This window comes from Pollachius pollachius (assembly GCF_949987615.1).
Source record: "Pollachius pollachius genome assembly, chromosome: 2".
NCBI lineage: Eukaryota > Metazoa > Chordata > Actinopteri > Gadiformes > Gadidae > Pollachius > Pollachius pollachius.
The window spans coordinates 44,330,507-44,344,063 of NC_136935.1; the positions used below are offsets into that span (position 1 = coordinate 44,330,507).

General features: G+C 40.0%; 2 protein-coding genes across 2 annotated transcripts; both read right to left on the bottom strand.

Moving 5' to 3' along the window:
* Positions 1 to 3,590: 3,590 nt before the first annotated feature.
* LOC307071280 (GTPase IMAP family member 9-like) lies at positions 3,591 to 5,981 on the bottom strand. The gene is made up of 3 exons (XM_079730263.1): positions 5,872 to 5,981; positions 5,663 to 5,767; positions 3,591 to 4,766 (listed from the first exon to the last, which is right to left on the bottom strand). The coding sequence occupies exons 2-3, from the start codon at positions 5,754 to 5,756 to the stop codon at positions 3,877 to 3,879; spliced, it is 984 nt and encodes a 327-aa protein (XP_079586389.1). The 5' UTR covers positions 5,757 to 5,767; positions 5,872 to 5,981; the 3' UTR covers positions 3,591 to 3,876.
* A 2,584-nt stretch (positions 5,982 to 8,565) lies between these two features.
* Positions 8,566 to 11,933, bottom strand: LOC307092157 (GTPase IMAP family member 9-like). Its single transcript, XM_079759059.1, has 3 exons — positions 11,801 to 11,933; positions 11,601 to 11,696; positions 8,566 to 10,147 (listed from the first exon to the last, which is right to left on the bottom strand). The coding sequence occupies exons 2-3, from the start codon at positions 11,683 to 11,685 to the stop codon at positions 9,258 to 9,260; spliced, it is 975 nt and encodes a 324-aa protein (XP_079615185.1). The 5' UTR covers positions 11,686 to 11,696; positions 11,801 to 11,933; the 3' UTR covers positions 8,566 to 9,257.
* Positions 11,934 to 13,557: the final 1,624 nt, after the last annotated feature.

The window sequence follows — 13,557 nt, forward strand, 5'->3', positions numbered from 1 at the left end:
CTTCCCATTTCCTTGTATTGTCTCTATTATCGGTTAGAAAAAAAAATACATCCTAAAGTAACTGTGGACAACACTATGAATATGCTGAGTGGACATGTATGCAGTGACACTGCATGTCCTCTGTATTGAAATGACAAACCATAAACAGGGGGGGTTGAATTAAAGCGACTTTAGCCTCTCTGATTATAACCATATAAAGAGATTTCATTGTTTGAAAGAGAGGAAAACAGCGACACCCCTGACTTCATCACTTCCTTCCTCTGATCCCCTCTGCCCCACCTCCACTGAGGCTAGTAGGGAATATGCATTTCTACTTCCATTCAAAATGGATTTGTGTCGTCTTAATATATAAACCTTCCTCAGCATGCAGTGTCCCTAGTCACGTGTTTTTCTTTTTTTAATCCAGTGACACTGTCGTGTTTAAATGTGAAACGACTTTGTAGCGCACCGTTCTGGAAGAATAATGAATATGAAAGAATTGACAAAGAAATAGGATCTCAGCAACAGCTCTTTATTTAGGAACTCATTGTAGCAAGGTCATTTGCTACAATACACCTAGGTGTCTTCTATCGGCCTCCTCCAGGCAAAGGATGCAGGATGTTTGTGTTGAAAGACCGGTTTATGGTAAAGGAAAATGTTACATGACCTGGTGCTCTGCATTTCCGTCCCAGAGAACTCTCCCGAGTGTGTGTGGAGATGGCTGGTTTAACCTGTGCACACTTATTACCCAATGTACAACAGTGGTGCAGCCTCAAGTCCAACCAGACTCAGCCGGGCGAGGCTGCTTGAACCAGCCATCATCCACACACACTCCTACACTCTGGTTGCCATCACTATAGCTGAACTAAATCCTATGTTAACCATCAAAATGGATTACAGTTTGGAAACAGAATTTGATTTAGAAACGTTTTTGTCACGTGTGGAGATTCTCTTCATCTGATAATAATCAATAAATTAAATGCTCTGATCAAAATTCCATGGATACCCTTTAATACCTTTTAAAGATTTAAGGATTTAAAGATCTAAGAAAATAATATATTCATTACATTCCAGACATTGCAGTCCATGTTTATTTATGAAGAAAGGTCAATTGTGGAAATAATATCACAAACAATAAATGTCCATTAATTGTGTGGCTGATGTATCCGTGCCCGAAAAGTTCTGAACAGCTCATTCAAAAACAGCCTCATATGATTTTATTCCAGCAAAACCTAGGCATATGAGGGAATTGCTAGACCTCCTCCTTGGAAATACAGCTTTTTCCTGATTTCTTCCGGTTTAGACAAAATGTTTTGTTGATATGAAAATCTTTCATATCATTCGTATTTATAACTAGGATATTAAGACCGGTGAGATCTACTTTTCATCAACCTATAAATGAGCTTGAATGTGATGCATTCTGGTGCTTGACCATAACTCATACACACATAGAAACGTGCTGTGAACTTTTCTGTCAGTTAATGACATATGCATAAAAACAATGAATAATAGTTATATAGTAATAATTTATGTTATTACATGTGTTTGCCATCTAGTTGCGTGCCCTCGCCCCGCCTTCACCCCCATATGTCAACGTTATCAGGTCAACTCCCCTCACTGTGAACAAGTGGCTGATTAAAGTGTTGAGAGTCGTGCTTCCCCTCAGCTACACCTGGCCACACAAACTGACATTTCACCTCCCCTCCTCAGAACCATTATCTCTATCTCTTATCTCTCGCCTCACAATGACAATCAATGAGTTTATTTTCAGATCTCTCTAGGATTTAATGCAGTGTTAGTTCACTAATGCTTGCAGGATGTATAATAAGTAGCGGCACATATTGGGATATATGTAGGCATCAGTGAGCCCATGTGGATTGTAGTGGCAGGTGTTTCTACATGGAAAAAGAGATGGAAGAGATGACCTTTGGATATAAACATTAGGAGGACACAGAGACACAAATAATTCTGCTGGTTTACCATTTGACTTTTTAACCCTTCTATTCTTTATAACAGTGGTCATTCAACAAGACTCAGTAATAGTAAGATATGTGCCTGAAGAATTCAATGTTTTGCTTGTGAACTTGTAAATAGTTGGAAGGTAGTATGACAGATCTTAGAAGGGGCATTATGGCTTGTTGGTTGCATGTATTTGAGTATGTCCAAATGTATATGTGTGCATGCAGTTGCTATTATATTTGACAAATTTCTGAATTTTTTCTGTATAACGATAATTAATTACTAAAATAATAGTTCATTGCACAATTGCACTTCTATCAGCACATTTTGAAATGTACCCATAAAGATATAAAGAACATGTGATATCTTGAGAGTATTTGTATTTATATGAGTATTTATATGCTTGTGTGTGAGGGGTACATCTATGAATGGTGAACTTGGTAGAATTATAAAAAGTTGGCATACAGTTTGTTGAGCGCTCACACAAAACCCAAGGCCACCGCACATGCTGAATAATGGTGGAGGCTTCATGTTGAATAGAAGAAAATTGCCACTGATCATGTGAGCGTGAGCCCTTAATCACGTGAACACAGAGCGAAGTGAGGGCACTTTCTGCTGTGTTGTCTGGAGGAAGATGGAAAGAAAAGAAAATATTGAAATCGAAAGAAAAAAGAGAGCTATAACACATCCTTTGTGATCGTCTTACCTGGACAAGATGGACTCCCGCACACCAGTGGAGAAAAGGGGATATAATCCCAAAATACAATAACCTTTTTCTTCTTCATTGAAATAACGGTGTCAGCTTCCCACACAATAAAAACATTATTGTTTTGTTTTCTTCTTAAGTTTTGTAATTTTATTTCTATGAATTGAATATAAATCTTCATGGAAACGTACCAGACTGTGTGGTCTTTGTCAGCAATAACATCCCTGTTTATAAATAGGGCATCTTTAAGAGATAATCCAAGAATAATGGGATGGATTATTTACAATGCACAGCTACCTATTTTATAACCATACTCGTTCTCCCACTGCAAGGAATTATCAACATTAATGACTATTTTATTGAGTAATAGATTAAAGTATGCTGAGGCATTGTTTGGCGATGGTAAACCTCAAACCTGCCGTCATGCAAAACCTAAACACACTTGCCTGCTAAATTCTTCTGAAGACTACAAATGTAGATATGAACTATGCAGTGCAGTATACAGTTGTAGATACTACTTGTAGATCAATCTATCAATCCATTTCAGTATCAAGACAAGTATCAAGTATCAAGTATCAAGTATCAAGACAACATCAACTCTTCATAGTTGATGTTCCGACAACATGAAATTTTGAGATGGAGCAATTGTTGGCAACACACACACTTACAATATGAGATACGTGTAATAATAAATAATCACCTTTCTGGACAAGATTAATCAATAATTTAAATACCTTTTTGCCAACTTACATGTATACGCAGAAATCAATCTTGGAACTTAGAATGATGAGGTTTTACTATAGAAAGACCTGTTACTGATATGTTTGTCTTATGGAATCTGGCACAAAATGAAAGAATTGAGAAAGAATAAGGAACTCAGTAAAACCTCTTTATTGAGAATTGTATTTTGCCATCACTATAAACTTAATCCTATAATAACATTCAATGTAAAATGGATTAAAGCTAGGGTAAGCAATTCATTTTTTAAGCATTGTCATATTTGTGGATTTCTCTGGAAATCCCAACATTAATCAATTAATCAAACGCTCTGTCAAAAAGAAAAGATGAAAAAATCCAGTATCCGCAGCTGTCCCAGACCTGTAATAAGAAGTTTAGCACACCTTTGATCATACCCATCAGCATACCCTTGAAGATGTGTTTTAATTACTTAAGGTCCAATATTGATCAGGAACTTGTTATAATCATTATCCTAGAATCACACTTCATGTAACCTATCCAAAAAAACTGTGAACAGCACATTCATAACCAGCAGTAGATGCTATTGCTGTAGCCAAACCTACTAAGGCAGTTGAGGGCATCAATAAACCTCCACCCAATGCTGCAACAGCCGTATAAAAGGCTGCTTTGCACCTGAATCGTCGAGACTTCTCTTTGTCTGCTTGTTCCTTCCTCTTTTCCTCTTGTTCTCTCTCCCTCCTCCTTTTCTCTCGTTCTTTCTTCTCTTTTTCTGCTTTTTTCCTCATTTCTTCCTCTTCAAGTTTCCTCTTAGCTTCCTTGTACATGCTATTGGTGTAATGCTTCCCTCCATTGACCTTCACCATTGCCTCAACCTTGTGTAAAAGCTTCTGAACCTGCTTAGGGTCACTCCCCAGGCTGTTGATCAGTGAAAAATATCTCCCCCCACAATTATTGAGGACTCTCTTTAAATGTTCACTTTCGCTCACAAACTGATCCACCTCTTTCCCTCCCAGCATGTCTCCATGGGTGAACAGAATGATGATGTACATGGACGAATCTGAGCCAAAGTTGGTCTCGATCCACTCTACAGCACTGCGCTCTTCCTCTGTGAATCTGGCCTTCAAACTGATCACCAGCAGAATCGCATGGGGCCCTGGAACGGACTTCTCGACACACCCCTTTATTTTTTCTCCTATGACCTTTGTAGTTTGGTTTGTGTCGAAGAGGCCGGGGCTGTCGACCACGACGATGGTGCGTCCGTCTCTGGTCACCTGCTCTCTCTGGCAGTGCTCGGTCACAGATCCAGGGGAGATGTCTTCTTTAAAGGCGTCCTTACGTCCCAAAATGGTGTTTGAACTGGCGCTCTTTCCTGAGCCGGTTTTTCCAACCAGGATCAGTCTCAGCTCCTCCGGACGCTTATAATCTGTGGAATATTTAGAGGTTTAGACGGAAAGAGTGAATAATGTGCATGCATGTCAACATATACTCTCCTTAACAACACAGAGTCATAGACTCATCCATGTCACTTGTACATCGTTGACAGATGCTGTTCTTAAATATCTCAGACATATCAGTCCATCTGTGTTTTATTTTGGGTCTCTACTTCCCCGTCCTTTTGTTTCAGGTCAAGTTGTCTGCCTTTTGTTCTAAATCACAGTCCCTCGTCATCATCATATGATTAGTATTTTTGTATAAGTAATAAAGCATAGGTTATGTTTTGAGATAGAAGATAGATAGATATAGAGCTTCAACAATAATATGTACAATTAAATACTTGCAGTACACCATTGCAGTAACAGTAAACTTTTTCCATACGGTGGTCCTGTGGTATCATGATTCATTGGACAACAGCTGGTATAAGCTAATGGTTCTGACTTGGACACAGGAATAAACTTCTTGGTTGATATGCCGCATCCACTCAGGTTTTCAGCAAGGGGGCCTTCTTGTTGCTGGCCATGGCAGGGGTCTTTTTTCTACTCAGCTCATTTTCTAGTCTCCAATGGTCTCCACAATTTCATTATTTGCTTCATTCTTGGTTAATGATTTCACGTATGATTTCACGTTTCATTTCAATACATATTGTTGCCAAACTGCTGTTTAGAAAAAAAATGAAATTCTTCGTAACTAACACATCCTTATTATAATGTGTTAATGCACATTTTTCATAAACATTCCTGATAACCTTTGGTGTGCCGTTACTTCTTGTTGGGGATGTGGTGTGCCTTTATTTGACATACATAACTTACTCATAACTCATAACTACACATAAATAGTATGAGGCCTATTTATGTTTGTATTTTGAAGTGTGATAAGTTTTACCTGGATGTTGGCACTGAACAGAGGACCGGTCCGCACAATATGCTACAAACAGCACAAAGATCCAACGTAGCGTAAAACTCCTAACCTGTGTCATCTTTGCAGATCCTGAAACCAAACACAAAGAGGCAAACAGCATCGTCATTGGTAAAATGAGCCATCCAAAACACAGTTCAGGTAATTGATTGTTATAAGATGGCAGCTTATGTTACCCAAATAGGAGATTATTTTCTTTTCAGCTGAAGTACTCCTACAACTCTTGACGGAAGACCTTAATATGGGCTAGTTAATGTCTGGTGTGTTTGTCCCTGCTTTGCCATTTGGTTCAGTTTCGTTTCATGCAAAGCCTTCCCATTTCCTAGCCTTCTGGGTACACTGGGCTGGTTTGCTATATGGCTCTCTGCCATAAAGATAGAGCCCTGAAGGTGACGTAGTATGATGAACAACAAAGTACATAGGGAGGAGGTTGTGGATGATGAATGGTTTAAACACAGGACACAGACCAAGGAGAGCGGCTTCTCTTTGGTCTTCTGTTAATCTATTGTAGAAGATTGCAGTAATTAAATTATCAATGTTATTTCATGTGTTTGTCATCTAGTTGCCCCTCACCCCACCTTCACCCCCATGTGTCAACATTAGCAGGTCAACTCCCCTCTCTGTGAACAAGTGGCTTATTGAAATGACACCCTAACCCTAACCCTCTTCAGACCGTTATCTCTATCTCTTACATCTCGCCTCACAATGACAATCAATGCGTTTATTTTCAGGTCTCTCTAGTATTTCATGCAGGGTTAGATCGGTATATTTTGAGGATACAAGTAGGCATCATGGAGCCAAGGTGGAGTTTGGTGGCAGATGACCTTTGGATGTCAACATTAGGAGGACACAGAGAAACAGATACTTCTGCATGTTTTCCATTGGATTTGTATTTCTATTTCTATTCTTTAAACAGTGGTCATTCAACAAGACTCCATAACATAAAGATATGTGATTACAAGTGACTTGTGATTACCAGTTGGAAGGTAGTATGACAGGAGAATTGTGGTTTGTTGGTTGCATACATGTGTTTGAATCTGTTCAAATGTCTGCATGCAGTTGCAAATATATTTGACTAAGTTGTGAATGATTTCTGTATAACGATAATGAATTACTAAAATAATAGTTCATTGCACAATTGCACTTCTATCAGCACATTTTGAAATATACTACTACAGATATAAAGAACTAGTGATATCTTGTGATTATTTGTATTGATTTTACTATTTTTGTGCTTGATTGTGAGGGGTACATCTATGAAGGGTGAACTGGGAGTATTATAAAAACCTTGGCATACAGTTTGTTGAGCGCTCACACAAAACCCAAGGCCAGGGCACACGCTGAATAATGGTGGTTTTACGGCCGTGGCCGTACCCAGCAGATGTTCTGCTCTGTCTCCCCCTCTTGGGCAAGGTGGTCCCTTGTATTCCCCTGCTCTACACCTGTTGGACTTGCACACCAGCCATCCATCTCCAGTCTTCATCTCTGCCCTACTTAAATCCTGGTTCTTCAGCCAGATCGTTGTTTCAATCACAGTGGATCACCAACCCTGTACCTACCTACCTACCTACCTACCTACCTACCTACCTACCTACCTACCTACCTACCTACCTATCTACCTACCTACCTACCTGCTTACCTACCAACCTACCTACCACCCACACACCAACCCAGTGTGGGTGGTTGTCTCATCTGCCTTCCTGCCAGTAGCCCTGCCTGCCTGTAATCCATCCTTTGCTGTCAACCTCCTGATTGTTCCCTACAGGTGTCGTCCTCTCTACAATAAACCTCTGGTTTAATTCAACCTCTGTTGTCTGTGCTTGGGTTCCTCTTGTTCGATCTTAACAGGTGGAGGTTTTATGTTGAATAGAAGAACATTGCCACGGCACATATGAGCATGAGCCCTTCATCATGTGAACACAGCTTCTTGGCCCCTCAGTAAAATCGTATTTTCTAAGAATTATCCTGTCCTACCTGCCTAACCCTTGCTCCTCAGTTCCATGCTCCTCCACCCATCTGTCAGGACTTACCTGGACCTGAACCGGATTCTCACCTTCCTCCAGCCCCCGGAATTCTCAATAAATTGAGAATCCGGGGGCTGTGTGTGTGTTTGTGTGTGTGTGTGTTTGTGTGTGTGTGTGTGTGTGTGTGTGTGTGTGTTGCCAACGTCCCAAACCTTTGCCTTTTTATCCCTGTCCCTGTAAATGACATGCTCGCGTCGTACAATATGCCCTGCAACAACCGCAATTATTCTTTTGCGCACCATGTTGAAGGAACAAATGTTTGGTAGAAACTTGGAACTTTCTTGCGTATGTTTCCTGCGACCAACGCCGGCGAGAGACATCTACATTCCGATTGGCTGGCGGTCATTTACAGCTAAAATGCTTTTGTTTTCAACTCTCATTTACAGCTTTACAGCTGCAAAGCTTTCACTCAAGCGTCTATCGCTCCTATCGCTTTATCGCACATGTCTAATAGAAAGTGAATGGGTGTTTATCGCTCGTAACGCTTTATAGCTTTTGGTGTGAACACCCAGTTAGTGTTTGCCAACACACACACAATTTGAGATATGTATAATAATAAATAATCTCCTTTCTGGATAATAATAATAAATCATTTCAATACCTTTCTGCCAACTCACATGTATACGGCACATATCAATCTTGGACCTTGGAATAATAAGGTTTTACTATTCAAAAAGCCTTTTAACACAACCATGATCTTGCTTTAAAAGCGTCACAACGGTTAATGATATGTATCACTTATGGAATCTGGCACAAAATGAAAGAATTTAAAAGATTTCAGCAAAACCTCTTTATTCAGAAACTTATTTTGCCATCACTATAACTAAACTTAATCATATACTAACAATCAATGTAAAATGGATAAAAGCTAGGGTAAGCAATTCATTTTTCATTCATTTTTGAGGATTTCTCTTGAAATCCCAACATTAATCAATGAATCCAACGCTGATGAAGAATTCCAGTATCCGTGGCTGTCACAGACCTAAAAAACAACAAACATCCAATTATGTAATTCAGCATGAATAAATTATTGAATGGCCGACCGGCCATGACCAGTAATGTGTTTTGGGGGAGAGGAGGCATGACGCAGTTCTAAGAGGAAACTTTGTTCTGACAGAAACGATGGGACAAATTGGTAATTATTACTGTGACTCGCACTTGTGTTGGCCATACTTGTACAGCATTCAGGTAATGTAACCCATGCACTTTTTTTTTCATAGCAGCCACTACACTTGTTTACTGTCTGAGAACGTTATCCTTTACCTGTTGCTTCTCGGTGCGCAGATTGGAGGGAGAGCATGTTTGGACAATATCTGTACTGTATGATTCTTATTTTTGTATCGATGATTCGATTATTTTTCTGTCAATGGTCATTAATTCAGATACAAAAATTGTTGTAAATGAAAATATGATATATAGAAAAATATGAATGCATTAATTGTTCTCCAGTAAAATTTGTAATTTTGCAGGGGGTGTTGAACCCTTTTGCAAGGCACTGTATGCATAATGTTTGGTCCTAGAATCACCCTTCATGTAGCCTATCCAAAAAATTCGTGAACAGTACATTCATAACCAGCAGTGGATGCTATTACTGTAGCCACAACTGCTAAGCGAATTGAGGACATCAATACACCTCCACCCAATGTTGCAAGAGACGTATAATAGGCAGCTTTGCACATTATTCGTCGAAACTTCTCTTTGTCTGCTTTTTCCTTCCTCTTTTCCTCTTGTTCTCTCTCCCTCCTCCTATCCTCTTGTTCTTTCTTCTCTTTTTCTGCTTTTTTCCTCATTTCTTCCACCTCAAGTTTCCTCTGAGCTGCCTTGTACATGTTATTGGTGTAATGCTGCCCTCCATTGAACTTCACCATTGTTTCAACCTTGATTAAAAGCTTTAGAACCTGCTTGGGGTCACTCCCCAGGCCATTGATCAGTGAAAAATATCTCCCCCCACAATTGTTGAGGACTCTCTGCAAATCTGTACTTTCGCTCACAAACTCCTCCACTGTTTTCTCTCCCAGCATGTCTCCATGGGTGAACAGAATGATGATGTACATGGAAGAATCTGAGCCAAAGTTGGACTTGATCCACTCTACAGCACTGCGCTCTTCCTCTGTGAATCTGGCCTTCAAACTGATCACCAGCAGAATCGCATGGGGCCCTGGAACGGACTTCTCGACACATGCCTTTATTTTTTCTCCTATGACCTTTGCCGTTTTGTTTGTGTCGAAGAGGCCGGGGCTGTCGACCACGACGATGGTGCGTCCGTCTCTGGTCACCTGCTCTCTCTGGCAGTGCTCTGTCACAGATCCAGGGGAGATGTCTTCTTTAAAGGCGTCCTTACGTCCCAAAATGGTGTTTGCACTTGCGCTCTTTCCTGAGCCGGTTTTTCCAACAAGGATCACTCTCAGCTCCTCTGGACGCTTATAATCTGTGGAATATTTAGAGGTTTAGACGGAAAGAGTGAATAATGTGCATGCATGTCAACATATACTCTCCTGAACAACACAGAGTCATAGACTCATCCATGTCACTTGTACATCACTGACAGACACACACTGTGCTTAAATATCTCAGACATATCAGTCCATCTGTATTTTATTTTGTGTCTCTACTTCCCCGTCCTTTTGATTCAGGTCAAGTTGTCTGCATTTTGTTCTAAATCGCAGTCCCTCGTGATCATCTTATTATTAGTATTTTTGTATTAGTAATAAAGCATAGGTTATGTTTTGATGCTGTGATTTGAGCTCAATTAGATAGCTAGAAAGATAGATAAATATAGGGCTTCAACAATATAATGTACAATGAAATACTTGCACTACTGCAGTAACAGTTAACTGTTTCCATATGGTTGCCCTGTGGTTCAATCTTAGATAAGAAGTGTGACTTTCAATGTGACTCGCAACAAAATGTATCATGATTCATTGGACAACAGCTGGTATAAGCTAATTGTTCTGACTTGGACACAGGAATAAACTTCTTGGTCGATATATGCAGCAACCACTCAGGGTTTCAGCAAGGGGGCCTTCTTGTTGCTGGCCATGGCAGAGGTCTGTGCTCTACTGAGCACATTTTCTAGTTTCCAATGGTCTCCACACGGCAACAGACACAATTAGCTGAGCACAATTTGATATGCTATTTGTAGATATCATGCAAGACTGAAGATGGTTTCACATATCCTTATCCAGTCAGTCAGTGACAAAGTCATGGTACATTTCCACTCAATGCTCGGTTCTGAGCTCTACCACCAGTTTGTTTTCCTTGTGCCACACCTTAAACTCAGACTCATCCCTGCACACCTCACCTGTTCAAGTCCTTACCACCCCACACTGACATTTCCTGTATTTTATACATGGACAACACCCATGATCAATATGCAGAGACATCTTGGCACAGTCACCCACAAAATCAATATGGAATAAATTCTCAATTGAAAATCCAAAATATTCACAGAGGCCTGGATTTTACATTTTTTGGTTGTTTACTTAGAAAACACACATTTGTAATGCTTTGGAATTACTATATAATGGTAGGGAAAGATGTATTGAAAGTAGTTACTGTTTGCAATTTAACATTACATATAATTACTTTGTATTCATTATTTGCTTCATTCTTGGTAAATTATTTCACAGAATGGATGGTCTTGTTTCATTTCAATACATATATTTTTGCCAATCTGCTGTTTAGAAAAAAAATGAAATTCTTCGTAAATAGCATATCCTGATTAGAATGTGTTTATGCACATTTTTCATGAACATTCCCAATAAACTTTGGTTTGCGTTTCCTTCTTGCTGGGGTTGTGGTGTGCCTTTACTTGCATAACATTACATATAAATAGTATGAGGCCTATTTATGTTTGTATTTTGAAGTGTAATAAGTTTTACCTGGATGTTGGCACTGAACAGAGGCACAATATGCTACAAACAGCACAAAGATCCAACGTAGCGTAAAACTCCTAACTTGTGTCATCTTTGCAGATCCTGAAACCAAACACAAAGAAGCAAACAGCATCGTCATTGGTAAAATGATCCATCCAAAACACAGTTCAGGTAATTGATTGTTACAAGGTGGCAGCTTATATTACCCAAATAGGAGATTGTTTTCTTTTTAGCTGAAGTACTCCTACAACTCTTGACGGAAGACCTTAATATGGGCTAGTTAATGTCTGGTGTGTTTGTCCCTTCTTTGCCATTTGGTTCAGTTTCATTTCATGCAAAGCCTTCCCATTTCCTAGCCTACTGGGTGCTGAACTCACACAGGGTGTGTTTGTATTCTGGCTCTCGGCCAGAAAGAAGCAGGTGACAACGTAGCCTATAATGAACAACAAAGTACATCGGGAAAAAGTTGCGCCAGTTAAATGGTTCAAACACAGGACATAGACCAAGGAGACGGGTCTCGTGTCCTGAATCATTTTTAAAAAGAAAGAAAAAAGAGAGCTATAACACATCCTTTGTGATCGTCTTACCTGGACAAGATGGATTCCCGTACACAAGTGGAGAAAAAGGAGATAATCCCGAAATACAATAACCTTTTTCTTCTTCATTGAAATAACCGTGTCAGCTTTTCCACACACAAAAAAAAACGTTATTGGTTTGTTTTCTTCTTAATTTTTGTTATTTTATCTCTATGAATTGAATAGACGTCTCCATGGAAACGTACCTCAAAAGTGATGATAGTCTTTGTCAGTAATAAAATCCCTGTTTATAAATTAGATATCTTTAAGAGGTAATCCAAGAATAAAGTGATGGATTATGTGCAATGCACAGCTACCTATTTTAAAGGTCCCATGGCATGCTACTTTATGGATGCTTTGATATAGATATTAGTAGGCCCCAAACACAGTATTTGAAGACGTTCCCGAAATTCAGCCGTGATGCAGAATTACAGCCACTATGAGCCAGTCGCACATTGAGCTTTCCCAAATGTGCCGTTTCGGTGTCTGTAGCTTTAATGCAAATGAGGAGGAGAGAGGCGGGTCAAGGAGGAGGGTGGGGTTGTGGCCCTGAGCAGCTTGCAGCCACGGTACCATGCACACTGTTTACATTGGATGTATCGCAATGGCGAGGCGCACACAGCCTTTAGCCGTGTTCTGTAAATATTCTAGAATACACGGGAATCCTCGAGCTCTATATCTAAATTATATCATATTATGCATAGATATCTATATCATATAATATATATTATCATGGCCAAAAGCTGTGTGAGCCTCCAGACGATATTATGAATAAAGCTGTTGAACGCTGATTGGCTGTCATCACGCGAATGTTGCGGCAAAGTTGAAATATTTCAACTCGAGCGAATTTGTCGCACTACAAATCCTCGTGAATGTGCTCGCCTGTGCAGGGCGAAATTGTGGCGCGACAAATCAAAACTTGTTGCCGGTTTTCTCTAGCGAATAATACGCCCGATTCGCGTCTCTACGTTCACTTTGTATAGGATCGTGTCGCCCCTACGCGTTTGGTGTGAACGCACCTTTAGGCACCACCGCCTCCTGCAGCGTCGAGGCGGTGGTCCTTCGGCAGCGGGAAGCGGGGCTCAAGCGGGAGACATTCGCGGCCAACAATCCCTTTCTCCTCCATGTCGTAGTTCATGTACTTCAGGGAGTCAAAGCTAAAGTTCCTTTCCCCCAATTCATTCTCAACCATGGCTGAGATAACCCCCACTACGAGTCTCGTTGTGGAAATACCAGAGATGAGGGTCTGATGTGTTATGCGCCATAACACCAACAGCAGAACGGTTATCCAAATAACAAGGAAGTGTACAACAATTGCGTTACAGTCCTGGAGCTCTATATCTAAATAATATCATAAAATACATAGATATCTATATCATATAATACAT